At 41.9% G+C, this 15395-nt stretch overlaps 7 protein-coding genes across 7 annotated transcripts; 6 read left to right on the top strand and 1 right to left on the bottom strand.

The window, feature by feature from the left end:
• Positions 1–1153: 1153 nt before the first annotated feature.
• On the top strand, positions 1154–2407 carry SS1G_00421 (predicted protein; the record flags this gene model as incomplete). Its single annotated transcript, XM_001598285.1, has 3 exons — positions 1154–1171; positions 1234–1335; positions 1391–2407. 3 exons carry the CDS (start codon positions 1154–1156, stop codon positions 2405–2407), a joined length of 1137 nt encoding a protein of 378 aa, XP_001598335.1.
• Positions 2408–2717: 310 nt separating this feature from the next.
• SS1G_00420 (predicted protein) lies at positions 2718–2948 on the top strand (the record flags this gene model as incomplete). The annotated part of the gene is made up of 1 exon (XM_001598284.1): positions 2718–2948. One exon carries the CDS (start codon positions 2718–2720, stop codon positions 2946–2948), a length of 231 nt encoding a protein of 76 aa, XP_001598334.1.
• Positions 2949–3857: 909 nt separating this feature from the next.
• On the top strand, positions 3858–5266 carry SS1G_00419 (hypothetical protein; the record flags this gene model as incomplete). The annotated part of the gene is made up of 3 exons (XM_001598283.1): positions 3858–4117; positions 4209–4635; positions 4691–5266. 3 exons carry the CDS (start codon positions 3858–3860, stop codon positions 5264–5266), a joined length of 1263 nt encoding a protein of 420 aa, XP_001598333.1.
• A 1878-nt stretch (positions 5267–7144) lies between these two features.
• SS1G_00418 (predicted protein) lies at positions 7145–7890 on the top strand (the record flags this gene model as incomplete). The annotated part of the gene is made up of 3 exons (XM_001598282.1): positions 7145–7221; positions 7472–7560; positions 7592–7890. 3 exons carry the CDS (start codon positions 7145–7147, stop codon positions 7888–7890), a joined length of 465 nt encoding a protein of 154 aa, XP_001598332.1.
• A 690-nt stretch (positions 7891–8580) lies between these two features.
• Positions 8581–9900, top strand: SS1G_00417 (predicted protein; the record flags this gene model as incomplete). The annotated part of the gene is made up of 1 exon (XM_001598281.1): positions 8581–9900. The coding sequence occupies one exon, from the start codon at positions 8581–8583 to the stop codon at positions 9898–9900; it is 1320 nt and encodes a 439-aa protein (XP_001598331.1).
• A 412-nt stretch (positions 9901–10312) lies between these two features.
• SS1G_00416 (hypothetical protein) lies at positions 10313–11809 on the bottom strand (the record flags this gene model as incomplete). Its single annotated transcript, XM_001598280.1, has 3 exons — positions 10313–11063; positions 11129–11580; positions 11636–11809. 3 exons carry the CDS (start codon positions 11807–11809, stop codon positions 10313–10315), a joined length of 1377 nt encoding a protein of 458 aa, XP_001598330.1.
• A 346-nt stretch (positions 11810–12155) lies between these two features.
• Positions 12156–14956, top strand: SS1G_00415 (hypothetical protein; the record flags this gene model as incomplete). Its single annotated transcript, XM_001598279.1, has 4 exons — positions 12156–12168; positions 12629–13838; positions 13892–14644; positions 14860–14956. 4 exons carry the CDS (start codon positions 12156–12158, stop codon positions 14954–14956), a joined length of 2073 nt encoding a protein of 690 aa, XP_001598329.1.
• Positions 14957–15395: the final 439 nt, after the last annotated feature.

The raw sequence follows: 15395 nt of genomic DNA, 5'->3' as shown, positions 1-15395 counted from the left end.
GTGGGATTGCAATTGTTTGGTATTTATGTTAAGGTACCTATAGATAGTAACAAAATATTGGGTTTCTTGAGACCAGAAAGAGCATCAGATTGAATTGATTGATTCTCTAGCTAAGCAGTTAAGCTGCGAGCATATATTCAAAAAATGAAGGAATAGGTTAGGTATTCGGCCTTCGGAATTAAAGTGCTTTGAAATCAAAATATTGAAAGCAAACAAACAGTATACCAAAAAGGAAAGAATAAATTAAAAGTTGAGTTTTGTTTGCTCCTTATATGCATCATGCAATATACATGCATATGCTGCCAAGATCCCAGGAGGTCAACACAAAAGTATGAAAAGTATGATGAAGATTGGAGTACAAAAAATATACCTTTTAAGACGCAAACCGAAGTCGTTACAAACATTATCTAGCTAGTCAGATAAATGGATAACTGGAAATATACAGTTGATCTTATAGTGAATAGTCAGGAAAGGTTGCTTGTAATTGGCAACGAATCTTGATATTAACATTTTAGAATGTGATGATAACAATGATGAACTCCTATTTGTTGTGAAGGATTATGATATGATATTAGTTTTATCAATACAAGAAAATGGGTCTATACCTGTTGGCATATCTGTTTAAAAACAGAAATTCAAAAGTGTGTTTCTAAATATAAGAGAGGTTCATGTGTGACTAAGGTCTATATATACTATTCATTCAATGGGGGAATACTAAAAATATTGTATTCAAAGAGGCATTGCATATATTCTTGTCAAATATCATTCAATAATTCTCCTGTTCTTTCATTATTCACACAAATTGAATCAACCTACCCTCTATAAAAGACTATCCCAAACAAAAATAACGTATATAAAATATTCACATTCACATCAAGACACATTATGATATCAAAGAAAAGACCTTGATAGGTTTCAAAATTATGAAACAACAGATATCGGCTCCTTTCAACGCTAAGGCTTGAACTGAGGTGAGTTCAGTCGAGTCACATGAACTCCCTACACGAGTAGGTGAATTGCTCGACCAACGAGTTGTTTATAGCCTCGAGAAGATACTTAAGCTCCGACCTTTTGCTTCCAGAAGAGTCTCTTCAAACCACCACGTTCTTTTAAATTTGCTTCAAATCTTGCATACATTACTGTTTCAACAACTATGTCGTCAAACAAGATGGTGAGAGAACATTCTTAGGGCTTGAAACCCCCATTTGGTATCATGCTAATATATCTTTATAGCTTTGCAATAGGCTGGCTCCCTTGCTTCTTGCTAGAATACTCAGAGCTTCTCCTACGAACACAAAGACAATTAAGCCAACAATTCCACTCATTGAAAAGCATGTAAGAATACTCTAGCAGATTATTCTTCCATACATTTCTGATTTATGATTCACAGTGGTGCACCAAGAGAATTGCTTTTATGTTATTAGATACTGGTATCGAGACAACTGCCGAAGAGATTTCACTGTTGGGTTCATCTCTTCATAGTCCTCATATTCTAACTGTCCAACAAGCGCAAATGACAGTTACCACTGATCAAATACTCGTTTCTATGGATTTGAATGTTCAGTCTCCAATGCTCTCCAACAATATGCTTGAATCGACGGAGGCAGCAGCTATACCACCACCGTGTACCTCTGACAACAAGATTCAAGTACTCTCCTTTGAATTTATGATTCCGGATGGCGAAAATTCACTCAAACCTGAATCAGAGGAAGATATCGGAGCTACTTCACTTACAGAAGAACAGTGTTGTCCATCAGCTTTCATTGATATTCCGCCTTACAAGGGCTCAATGCAACACTTGAATATGCTTGAGTTCAACACTGAAGGCAGGGCAATTGGAGAAAGCTTAGAAAATTCAACCAAGTACACGCAGAAATGTGTGGAATATCACTATGAGTCTTACGAGAAGCAGAACTTAATTTTGGAGAATTCAATGTGTAATGAGTCCTTCCCTGAAGATGGGTGTTGCTTCACAAGATTCCTCGATTTTCCCACAGAAATCCAGTGTCTGACCTGGAATTTTTCCATGGAAGAGGATCGCATTATTGAAGTCCACATCACAAAGCGTTGTTTGACGTGGATGATTGTTTATGCATTTACCGATGCCAAGAATCCAGCAATTCTCAGCGTCTGCCGGGTAGCAAGAGAGCAAGGATTAAAACAATACAAAGCATTATCTGTCGAGAATTCCTGGAGAAGAGACAAGAAGATATATGATGACAGACAACAACTCCTAGGACTTCCATCCGACTTCGTCGGTTCTGGGGCTGCGACGACAAATTCAAATGCTACGTCAACTATGACCGGGATACCATTTCTATCAACAGCAGCCATTTCAGAATCTACAGCGATGCTTTGGACGTTGGGCACAATACTTGGCGCGAGGCCTTCGGATACCAATTTCTAAAAGATCTATTTTATCTGCAGCTGGCGATCGGATTCAAAAGCTTGCTGTGGACTACTTGCTAGCTGAAAAATGGCTCGACAATGGTCGTAACCATTGGCAATACTGTCAAGTGTTGGCAGCAATGCCGCAGCTCCAGAAAATCGCCATCGTCTGGACCGGGCACCATAGTCTTCAGCGGGTAATTCGAAACGAGTGTTGACGCATGAGACAAATCGAAATTCTGCCTGACGAGGTTTTAACGGATGAGGAACGTTACAGTGTGAAGTTTACCCCTGACGGACTTCATCATCGTGTAGTCAAGTTTCATGAGATGGAAGGATTGGGTTCGTATCTCGGAGAGGGATGGATCAGTGAGCGATTTGCTTCTGGCGAAACCTCAACCACTTGGAAGAAGAATATCATGACCGCAATTCAACAGAATCGACCGGTCAATCCGGCCAATTACTCACCAACTTCCTTCCACTTTATTGCAGGTGGAAAATCGAGATATAGAGATCTGGATGACTTGGAATTTACCGAAGTCGCCGTCGAGAGAGAATAACAGACGTGTGTGTGGCTTCGTTCGTATTTAATGGGAGGAATTAATATTGATATGTGTTGGAATGCTAGGAATGACTGGTAAGCGAATGACCGCTGGTGAAATGGATTGGCGTCAATACATAGATGAATCTTGATTGATTTCGCTGGATGGGATGGTTCTGGGTGGAATAGTTTTGAATGGGCTAGGATATTGATGTATTATGGTTAATTTGCTCGGCTTGCGGTACTGATTTTTTTGAATTTGCATGAAAAATGTTTTCATTTAGGGGAGGATGGATTACCTACAAAGTGCTCAACGGAATAGGGCGGTCGGTATAGCAAGTATTTAATGTTTAATTGAATGGGAAATGACATTTAACTGATCTTGATGATGTGAAAGTTAAAATGTGAAGAAGATTGGTGGATCTAGAGTTGTAACTTTGAACTTTCCATACAAAAAGAGATGTAATCCGTTCCATAGACCATGTCTTCCTCACGGTGGGTATGAGACGACATGAAGGTCAAGGCCAACCGACCATCAAATCTTCCCATGGCTTCATCAACAGTTCGATATTATGAATACCTAATAGTACCCAGTATCACATGACTTGTCGGAAAGAAAAGGGTTTTATTTTTTGGCAACTGCTAAATGTGCTGATTAAGCATTCACATGTTGGAATGTCGGAAAATGCGGAAGCGGCACGATATGCAACCACCTATCGGGATTACCGGTACGATTTTCGAAATCTCGGAATTTCAACTTCTTCCTTAAGTCATGCCATTGGTTGTCGGGATTAGTCAGACCTGAAGATCTTCATCCCGCCGGTATTATAATATTAAGGAAGCTCGGAATTCCTCAAACAACAAAACAATTTCTCGCACCATTCTTCATTCAGTTCATCCTCTTGGTTGTGAGGCTATCTTCCCAAGAATGGCGAGCTCCATAGCGTACAGATTGGCTATTGTTGTTGCTTTCATCGCAGTTCTCTATCAGTTTCTTTTCAAGCGCATTATATTCGATGTTGCCGGTTACGGACGCTCCGTATCGACAATCGATGCATTCAATGCAACTTGTGAAAGAATGGACAATCTTGGCATTGAAGCTTGTGAAGATATGTGGCTTCATCATGCCACTGGATACCTATATATGGCCTGTTCCAATGTTGAGAATCGTTTAAACTGGCTCCCGGCGTTCGTACTCTCCTAGGCTTTGTACTCCATCAATGTCTTTTCTTCTCATTGCCATAGTATTTGTTGACTGATTCACCGGGACCTACCACAGTGCTGACCGTCTGAATGCTTCCGGACGAGGTCTAACAGACAAAATCGCTATCTTAGATACCCGAGGAGAAGGCTCTTTAGAGTCTCGGCTTCGGTGGTTGACAACCGAGAATTTCTCTGGCAACAACGGAGAAGGTACCTTTGACCTCCATGGTTTTGACATTCGCCCAGATGCGAAGACTGATACCTTACATATTCTTCTCGTCAATCATCGAATACCAATAGATCCTACCACAGGTGCCCCTCTTGATGCTTTCAGTCTAGGTGCAAATTCTACCATTGAGCTGTTTCATAGCAAAGTTGGAAGTGGTTCTATGAGGCACGTGAGGACATATGCGGATCCCGCAATCCAAACTCCAAATCAAGTGGCCTGGGTAGACGACAATGCTTTCGTATTCTCAAATGATCATAGTGTGAAGGTCGGATTAGTAAGTCTCATAAAATCTCCTATGCAGCTCAACAACAGGCTGACCGAGGCTACAGCGCCGCCACCTTGATCTGTTCCTCGGTGGTGGGAGTATTGGTTACTGCGATTCAAATGTAAATCACTGCAATGTGGCTTACTCTAGTGGACTGGGTGGCCCAAATGGGCTAGTTACGGGGCGTGATGGCCTAATATATGTCCCAAATCCACTTATTCATGAAATCCAGATCTTTTCACTTACCGAGCAGAAGACTCTTCTGAAATTGGACACGGTGCAAACACCATACCTAGTCGATAATTTGAGTGTCGACGAAAATGGAGACCTTATAGCTGGGTCATTTCCCCAAGTCTACAAATGGTCACAAAGTTTGGATGACCGGTCAGTCAAAGTTCCTGGAGCAGCAGTACGAATTCGAAGAAAAGGGGCCAATTTTGAACGCATGATGAGAGAGGGAATAAGAGAAGGGAAAGATCTCGGTAAGAGTACGGATGGCTACGTTGTTGAGACTCTAGTGGAAGATGACGGAACTATTTTGTCTGGAACAACGACCGCCGTCCATGATGCGAGAACGGGAAAGTTATATCTTGGGGGAGTCACGACCCCATTTATTATGACTTGTGAGATGAAGGTCTAAAAAGGTTACATTTTTGAGTCTCGAATGGGTCAAAAGATAGTGAATCTAGTAAAAACTAATTCATCTGACCCTAGTTCTGCTTTTGTGCATCCTTTATTGCTCTATCAATGCTCACTTCCCTCCGATATTTGGCGTCATAGACCGTGACCTCATCAACAAGCCTCTTAATATGCTCTTCTATATCCATTCTCATTTCCATCTCATCTTTCAATCCTCTTCCTTTTGCGCATGTCAGCTTCATTTCACTTCAACTTGTATATCTCAGCCATAATCTCACGCTCGCTTCTCGAGTCTCGAGTGTAACCTCTTTTGAAGCTATTGGGAAGCCATGACTCAATGCGCCTCATAAACTTCTACGACTCTCGTTTCTTGCGTGGCTGTAACATATGCTGATAAGATTCCAACGGATGAACAAGGTGTTTTTGTCAGGGAGAGATATTGTTTGTGCAACACCTGCAGCATTCTGGACTTCTGTCAACCGCAGATAGGGCAAGGTTATCTTCATGGAATTCTTGCATGAACAACCATTGGGTACTTCGCGAATTTAGCCGATGCACCCGATTTCATAACTGTTACGAGGGTAGCCGTCTAGATCACGTGGAAGTGCTCTAGGCTCTCGAGGTGGTTTATAACTAGGCGTCAAGCAGGGACTTAAGTAATGACAATAATGGTATGCAATTTGTAACTAATAGTAGGGTATACTAAATGATTGATCTTGAGCACGAAGCTCTATACCAAGGAAATCCATCTTGATTATATAGACCTTCGTGTTCTGAAAGTCGACCGACTCTTGAAGGGCCGATCGATTCTCACGAAGTCGGTCAGCTTTCAGATCAAGTGACACTTGTCACATGATCCTGCTAACTAATTGGTCACCTGGTGCGGGTTATGCTACGCCGTCGTAACACTTGGGTCACCTGACGGACTTTTTTTGGGGGTTAATAATACTTTACTTTATTTCTATAAAATAAGAATATCATTATTTTAAGATATTTTCTTTTAAATACTTGAAATTAGACATATAAACTTGATCTAGTGAACGAGCAAAGCGATATACAAAAGTGGAATGAATACCCACGATTGTTACGACAGGTAACAATTAGGTCACAGGATTAGTAATAACACGTGATGCGAGGACTCGAAGAGCGAAAGGATCGAAGCTTGATCCCCTCGCTCCCTTCGAGCCACGAAGCATGAAGGTCTATATAATCAAGATGGATTTCCTTTGAATAGAGCTTCGTGCTCAAGATCAATCATTTAGTATACCCTACTATTAGTTACAAATTGCATACCATTATTGTCATTACTTAAGTCCCTGCTTGACGCCTAGTTATAAACCACCTCGAGAGCCTAGAGCACTTCCACGTGATCTAAACGGCTACCCTCGTAACAACGATATTTCTTTAGATAAATATCATCATTATGTGTTTGTTATCATTTAGACGTGATCACATTCGTTGGCTTCCTATTATTCTTAATTATATAAGCTTAATACTAACAACTGAAGTTAAATAAGTATTAAAAAAAGCATATAATATTTAACGTCGTATAGAATGTTGAAATACCCTGTCAGGAGGATTTCATTCCCAGGCTCTAAAACATACTGCGCACCCTCATTACCGGATATTTTCTTTGACTTGACGCAAAATCAGATTTGACTCGACTAACTCCGCTCTCGTCAAATGCATCACGATTCATGTGAAAATGCAGCCACTCGTAATACGAAAAAGCACCCTGATTTTTCGATACACACCACAGTCGATTTAAGAAGCCAATAGCTTTGAATACCAGAACAATGAAAAACTAGGCTACTTAATTCAACTTTACTCGCTTTTCATACATGATCATCATATCATCGTTATAGGACAGGTAATAACAATGTGCATATTTGCAGCACAAAAACAAATCTCCCGACTCAACGAGTCTATCATTCAAAAGGCAGCTGTTGATTATCAGTGCATGCTAACCTCAATTCGAGAAGGAATCAGGAATATAGAATAAAGGTACTTGCCTGCGCTCATTTGTTTTGAAGCGACACAGCATCAAAGCACAATTCGGCCATCCTTCTAGACGCACCCTGTTCGCAGATGCATCATTAATATGTTGACTTCGGGAATCCACAACTTCTGATGACCCTTCCAAACTCTAGAAGTATTACACCACATGAATCAGTTGACCGTTGCGATCGACTAAAACCACAATCAGGGATAGAAAGAAAGGCGAGTTTGCAAACAAATCTGTTGCGCTGGCTATTCCTTGGACCTGCACTCGTCCCTTAAACCAATTGATATCAAGTATATATATCTAGATTAGAAGTCTAATCAGGTATGAATACAGAAACAAATGCAGATCTGTTGCATTCAGCCAGCCATTGCACCGGCAACTGTCCCTTCAGATCGACCAGGAGGACAAAATTGCAGTCAGAGTATCAAGGTGGAAGTGCTACCAAGATATTTCAGCCAGCCCTCAAAATCAAACGTACCTCAACGCCTTCATTGTTCAAGGATTTTCACATCGCAAAAACGATGCACGATGTTAGATATTCTCACTCGTCGATATTCGAGGCAAGAGAAAAGATTGAATGCTACATGCGCCCCGAGCGGCTGTCTATTTCCATGTGTTAGTCTCCTGATCATCGCCATCAGCAAGCACACAGTTGTAGCAATCTCTGCCCAATTATCCCACTTTACCATAATGAGAGTGAATTTGGATATGTTAAGTTTTTGGAGGAGAGATAATTGATTCTCCAATCATTCGCTAAAGGTAATAGCCTCAGGACTCTTCGGGGCCTGGGCACATGAAATTGTTAATTTGTCCTACAATGAGGGGAGGGGTAATCTTATTATCCCAAGGGTCACTGAGTTGAGATTGATAGCTTCTCGTGCTACCAATAATTTTGGTTTGACGATCGTACATTTGTGATTCAATATCTAATGTCTTCTTATGTCCAATCAATAAAGTTTACATCCAATGTACTGAGAGGCTTTCTCGGATGCAGCCGAAGGGCATCGTCTACGTTGCGACTAATCAAATCTCTATGGGACTACAGATACTGTCTTAACAGAGTCAAAGTATCTATAAGAAGCTCAATCTTTCTTTTATCAAGTCGGAAAATTTTAAACTGATTCAATCTCAACAAATATTGATCTTCTCATCATTACGACAATAATCTTTCTTTTGATTTGATTTAAACAAACATTGATCTTTTTATCTTTTTATCATTATATCAACCATCCATCAACCATCCATCAACCATCCATCAACCATCCATCAACCATTCATCAATCATCTATTAATCTAATCCCAACATCATTATGGATATTGGAAAAGTACTTCAGCAAGCAATAGATAATGTTTTAATGATTCAGAGTGGCTATTTGACCCCGGCGGGTCTCACTAGCATATCAAGCTATGGCATTCCTTTCCAAGTCCCCAGCGGTACCGTAGCACTCTTCCAAGACCCTAACTTTCGAGGTGCGAGATCCGACCTTCGTCTCAGTGATTACACAATCAACCAGCGCCATGTAATTCCAAATGCCAATTACGACAGCGCGAGCGTGATCCTATACAATTTACCGACGAACACGGTCGTGACCTTGATATCGGGCTACAAAAACGACGAAAATAAAGTAGCCAATCTTAAAGATTGTGACACATGCCTTGACCTAGTTGGCACGGGGAAGACGGCTTCAATCGAACTATGGTCCCTTGGCATCAATGACGCGGTATCTATGTTCTTCTGGCGAACCGTAGATCTTAATATGGGCGCCATCGAGCTTTTCGCCGATGGCAATTTTACTGGCAGACGTTCGACAATCTTCCTTAGTGAATGGGCCCCTGACACGGTCCACTCACTCAGTGGTTGGTCAATCAACAATTCCACAAGCTCCATGCGCTGGCATTCAATGAAAGATCGACAAACGGCTGTAGTGTATGATGGCGCAGACGGTACTGGGTCATCATACTCGAACATCAAGGGCTGGGGCATTAAGGAAGTCCCGTACATGTGGGATGTTCGCTTCAATGATTGTATTAGCTCGTTCAAGTGGAATAGCATCGTCCCTAAGAAAGAAATTATTGAGCCATTCAACGTTATGGCAAGCAATTCATCAAACGCCTTTGGATTGACTGCTGTGAATGAGGGGGTCAACAACAGTAGTGAGGTGCAAACTATCTCAGTCTCCCTTAATAATTCCACCGCTCAGACTACTACTGTTGAGACCACGGATCAGCATGTAGCAGGGGTCTCAGCATCATTCACTCAGACAGCTTCCGCAGGGGTCGAGGGCGTCGCATCAACCTCGACATCATGGACAGTAGCAGTTAATTATTCCTATACACGTACCGATACCAGATCAACCAGCGAAACTAAAACAATTGATTTGAATATCACACAATCTGTCAATGCACCAGCCCGAACGAGGTATAAAGCTACTTTATTGGTAACCATCGGTCGCCTTCCTGCTACCGAGTATATCACCACAGCACAACGGTGGTATTCAGAGCCAGTTACCGGTAGCGTGATAGATCCCTCGAACAACAACTGGTACAAGCGAACTGAGGATGTGAGAATCAACATTTCGGGTAGCCTGGCATGCACCACCAATGTAAATATTCAAGCAACTCCGCTTTAAAGCTGTTGGGTTGGTGAATTGGGAGGATTTCTTAGTCCCATGAGTTGAGGTCAAATCTTTGGTTCTAATAGCTTTCCTTAATGATTTACTTTGAAGCGATGTCAGCTGATGGAGAAATTGCAAGAACGATGTAGCTGGTCATATGGTGTGTTGCCTGATAACGAAACATTCATTAAAGTACTCACTCGTCAGGTTATTGTTTTTGAAACGAATTTCTTTGTAGTGACCCTGAAAAGAGTTACATGACCTGCTTGCTGATTTAGTTATTCAATCAATCAAACTTTTTCTGCTCACACAGACCCAAAAAGTTAAGTAGAGATAATAATCCATGAGTACGTAAGATCTTCATCTTCTGGGTATAAAATCTGTTGTCGCCCATTACCCTCTCTCATGAATTTGATGAACATGAAAATCATATTTTCTCGCGAAATAAATAGATAAGCTCATCCTCCAACGGTTTGACCACATCCTGATAAACACCAGCCCTAGTCGCCACATCTTCCAGATTCACCCTCTGACCGGCTGGTACCCACAGCGTATCTAAACATGACTGAATAGCATCACGATAACCAAGTGAGCAATCCTCTAGTGTCTTAACTACTCGATTTGCAACGAGCCAATCTGTGTTTGCGTTTACATCTTGCTTTTCAGCAGCGGTACGGAAATTTTCGATTAACCTTCCCGTGTGTAACTCAATGAGAAGAATTCCTAATGCCAAGATACTCGGATTGCGGTGGAATCTGTTCAAATCTAAAGGCGGCTGCTTGTCGTTTATTGCAGGATCAAAAATTGTTGATAGGTAAGGACGCTGAAAATCCAGGGTTCCAGAGATGCCGTAAAAGAAGAATATGTGGTTTTTATTCCACTCCTTATTCTTCCAGTAACTCTCGTGTAGCTGTAATAGGGAGTGTGCGAAAATGACTGCTAATCTTCGTTTTATGACGAGGGGTAACTTTATCGTTTTTTCTAGTACTGCTTGCAGAGATTCGGCTTTTGAAAGTCCAGATTTGGGTAGTCTTTTGGGAGTTGAACGAAGCTGCCAGAGCATTTCGCCATTTCCGGTATCTTCTACCAACAGCTGAAGACATTGATCAACAGGCCCTCTACACCCGACTGTGTCGCATATTTTTTTTAAAAGGGAGCGATCGTCTTTTGAAGATTCGCTGTTAGAGGATCAAAGCAGATTAGCTGTGAGATTGGTGAAATTTTGAGAATTTCGAACACTAACCCGCTTGATTTTACAACTACAGTTCCTTCTTGCCATCTCCCCAGTTTTATATCTTCCTGAACGGAAAACAAAAAGTCGAAATCGAGCTCTGTCACCGTCGGCTTCATAGAATATCCTCGAGTCTTTAAACAAAACTTTGCTTCATGTTGCGTGGAGCAATTGCACCTCCAACATTTGGCGAGCGCTCTATATAGCTTTTGCGAGAGTAACCGCAAATGAGATGACGGAACATCTTTTGCACCTAGAGGTAACTTTTTGGTAACAGGTTCCTTTTGCGCTTGCTCTGTTAAACGAAAAAGTCTCTTATTCCATGTGGAAAGGTTCTTCAGGCATATATTTCGCTCCTTTTCTTTTTTCCAAAATCTTATTCTTTCCTTGAAGGTACTAGCTGTCTCGCCTTTCTCCTTCTCGGTGGCGAACTTCGTCAGTTTACTGAACATTTTGCTTTGTTCCTACATTTCATCAACTGTGAATTCTAATGCTTTTGGTATCGAAACCTGTACTTACAACATCATCGGATAGTACATGGATAGTAGGATCTTTTATCAACTGAGAAAACAACTGAGCGATTTTACCCATCACATGCAAGAAAGCATCCAAATCCTCCTTCGACCCGAAATAGTCGGAGAGTGCTTGAGCGACATCAGCATCTGCTTCCCAGGCCTCCAAACGAATATCCATTGTCAGTTCGGCCTTCCGTTTGTCGGACAAGTAAGGTAGTGATTTGATAACTCCTGAAGTTTGACGATCCAGTTGCACTATTTCCCAATAGAATTCGTCATAAAAGTCCATGAGCTTTTCATCGCGTTCTCGACGAGAGACGGTTTTCCGAATTGTCTCAAGGCCATGTGAGTATGCCTTTGCGCCCTCGATGAAAAGAGGGAGAACGGCTAGAACTAACCCTGTCACTTCTATACCACTCATATTTATTCACGTCGTCTACGAAAACCGGGAGGCTTATCGTCGCAGTTTTACCTGCAATATATTTCCATGATACTGAGGCTAATTTCTGCATCTACGATTAGAAATGGTTGTATTGGGTAAGCAGCCTCGAAAATTTTGCTTCTCTTGTGACATAGCCCGTGAGATGCAGGAAATAGAAGCTAAACTATTGGTAGACTTAAGCAGGCGCATCTCCAGCATCGCGAGGTCAATCTGACGTTACACTGCAAACGAGCCAAGGACATGTTGAAGATCAATTTTTTCGCCTCGAAGTAATAATCATTAGTGCTCTTAAACGACCGACTAGTTCCTAATCGGGGAAATCAAGTGTCCCCGTAAGATTTTTTGGTGGTACAAAACATACAAAACATTCCAAAATCTTATTTTGAATATGCAACTATAAATTTTCAAACTATTATAATAAACGTTTTATTATTGAGTTTGCATCATCAAATTGAAAATATTACCACACAAATTGATCATTTTGCCTCACCTAAACCATTATTGTACCACCAAAAAATCTTACGGGGACACTTGCTTTCCCTGATTGGGAACTAGTCAGTCGTTCAAGAGCACCAACTATTAGTAAGCACCATTCTTTCCTTCAAGAAGAATCAAGAACACGAGAGTTTCGGAGGAACTTTTATATATTTTGCTCGTCGCACGAGGAACAAGTAGCAATGTCGTTCCGTTCAGCCTCACGTCCAAGTCCCGGAGATTCCATTGCCGAAATTGCTAGAAATGTGGCGACGGTATTTGCACGTGGGCGTACAAAGCAGCTGGAGCCGCATTTGCGATTAGAATTAGAAAACGAACTTGGGAGATTCAAGATTTGGGCAGGTAACTTGGGAGTTTTTGCTCCTGGTCGAGCATCTGCGGATTACCGACTTCGCGATGATGCTGATGTCAAAGAGGTCTTGATTCAAATGTTGGATCGCCTGAGACAGAGCACGAAACAAGCAATGGATCCACCGGTGATATTAGAGGAAGAGGAAGAGAATGAACAAGATGATAGCCCAAGTGAATCATCGGAAGATTCGATGGCCATTAGCTTGGACAAAGATTTCGATGTGGGATCCGAAACGGATGATATTCCCGTCCCTCAAAATGATGTCGTAGCTACAGCTCTCGAAACGATTAAAGACACCATTAATCGACTGTATAGACTCTCAAACATCATCAAAAAACCTAGTTCATCAAATGAAAATGTGAAAGTGGCGAACTTTATAGCGAAGGAAGAAGCATCTGAAAAACTCAAGGAATTCCAAACTTCCGTTAGCTGGCAAATAAAGTTCCGACTCCCTAATGCTTCACCAGCCTTACTAGATAGATTGGTCGAGGCTGCAGTATTTCGACGGAAAAAACTAGAATACCGTGAGCGTCATAAAGAAAAGCTAAGACAGGGTATTGAGCAATCATTCGCAACCGACTTGGCCGTTTCTCTTCTGCCCAAGGATGCAAAGCTTCGACCATTCGGAGATGACCGTAAAGCCGCTCCAGTCCTGAGACAGCAAGCAGGTTCAGCCAGAGGCTCTTTGAATACAATGCAGTATTCTGCTACGGAAGCTTCATCAGTCAATCGCCTCAAGTTTGCTTCATATCCAAAATCAGTGGCACTTTCGGGAATCACTAAGTCGGCGGTTGCTCGCCGAGAACACCTAGATATCCCAGTCCCACCCTCTAAGTCAAAAGGAGAGTCAGAGGAAGTAGTTTGTCCTTATTGCTTCCGTATTGTTGATAAGGAAGATATGATTCAAGCTCGTTGGAAGTGAGTAAATACATGATCTAGGATCACGCACGATTAAGACTAATTGTTTTCAGGCGACACACACTTCGAGATATAGAACCATATGTGTGTCTTTTTGATGGATGTGAAAAATCGATAGAATGCTTTGCAACAGTAGATGACTGGATCAACCATATGCAATGGCAACATGCCGTAGTATGGTGTTGCCAAGTTGTGGGTCACGAATCAACTATCTATCATTCTGAAGAAGATTTTAAGCGGCATTTACGTCAGGAGCATGAGAGTTCTTTTAATGAGTCTCAACTTTCCATGATTGTTAAAAAGGCAGCGCAGCCTGTTCCAGACCTTTTTGGCACTCTGGCTCCCACGCTGAATGAAAACGAAAGAGGGGACGAAAGGGCTAGAGCTTGTCCCCTCTGTCCCTTTTCCGTGGAGATCTCAGAGGATAACCAAGCACTAGAAAACTTGGAGGTAGCGAAAACGTCAAGACCAACATCCAAAAAGCTTTGTGATCACATAGCTGCACACATGGAAGCAATCGCCCTCTTATCATTACCGGAACGTGACGATCTCGATGATGCAGACACGAATGAACGAGAATCGGAGAATACCTATCAAAGTCTCCATCAAAACGAAATGGATCTGCCACCAGTCACATCGATTGTTGATAATGAGAACGATGAAGTAATCTCTGATCCTGTTCAGCCTTCAACAGAGCTCGAGAGCTCAGAGTACATGTCGAGAGATGACTGGGGTTACGTGTTCGAAGATCAACGTGTGAAGTCAGGACAGGTTCTCGAGCCTGCTCACGATCCCACACTGCAAGAGTTTGTACGGAGAGCCAGGTGCGCGGAAATGTTTCGCAAGTGGAAAATTGATAGGATTCCTCCGATTGTTGTTTACGACCCGGATGGACTAGAAATACCGACCCTTATCCAAGGAAGGTCTGCGTCTTCCATCACTGACGATGTACCCAGTATAATTGTGAGCCGGGAAGGCGATTCTCAAGATCCGGACTAAATTCATGAGAAGCATTTTCTAGCATAGATTTCGATTGGCAGCCAGGACAAGAGTCTCCCAGCATAGTTGTACACACAGCATCTGGCTTTAGCGTTGTAGCGGAGGTCCAGATTAAGTAGATGGGGCTGTCATGGAGAAGGCAGACAGAGCTCATCGCGAGATTGTCATGGCTAGGGGAATTGCCAAAGAGGAGCGGCGTTCTCAAAGTTCTGTTGTCGACAAATGGAACGACTAGTTTGAGCAAAATAATGGTTGATGACAATTTTCCATTTCCCGTGGGGACATTTATGCTTATTTCCTCGTCCCTGTTTCTGAAATATCTAAAAACGGAAGCGCATGATGATCTACACTAGTCATAGTGTTTGGGTAAAACCTTGAAACCTTACTATTTGGACACTGGTGATCGAAGAGATTAGGCCTCTCTAGATGTCGCGAACCAGTTAGGATTAGATGAAAGATAAAAATGAATCAAGATCACTGAGATCTATCTTAACAATGGATTTCAGTGCTAGAAATTCGGTTCTTGGAAAATATGTATATGGACAGCGCATCATCGAT

Source organism: Sclerotinia sclerotiorum, genomic scaffold (assembly GCF_000146945.2).
Source record: "Sclerotinia sclerotiorum 1980 UF-70 scaffold_1 genomic scaffold, whole genome shotgun sequence".
NCBI classification, from domain to species: Eukaryota; Fungi; Ascomycota; class Leotiomycetes; order Helotiales; family Sclerotiniaceae; genus Sclerotinia; species Sclerotinia sclerotiorum.
Note: the sequence above shows the minus strand (reverse complement) of the source record. Positions and strands in the feature narration are given on the sequence as shown.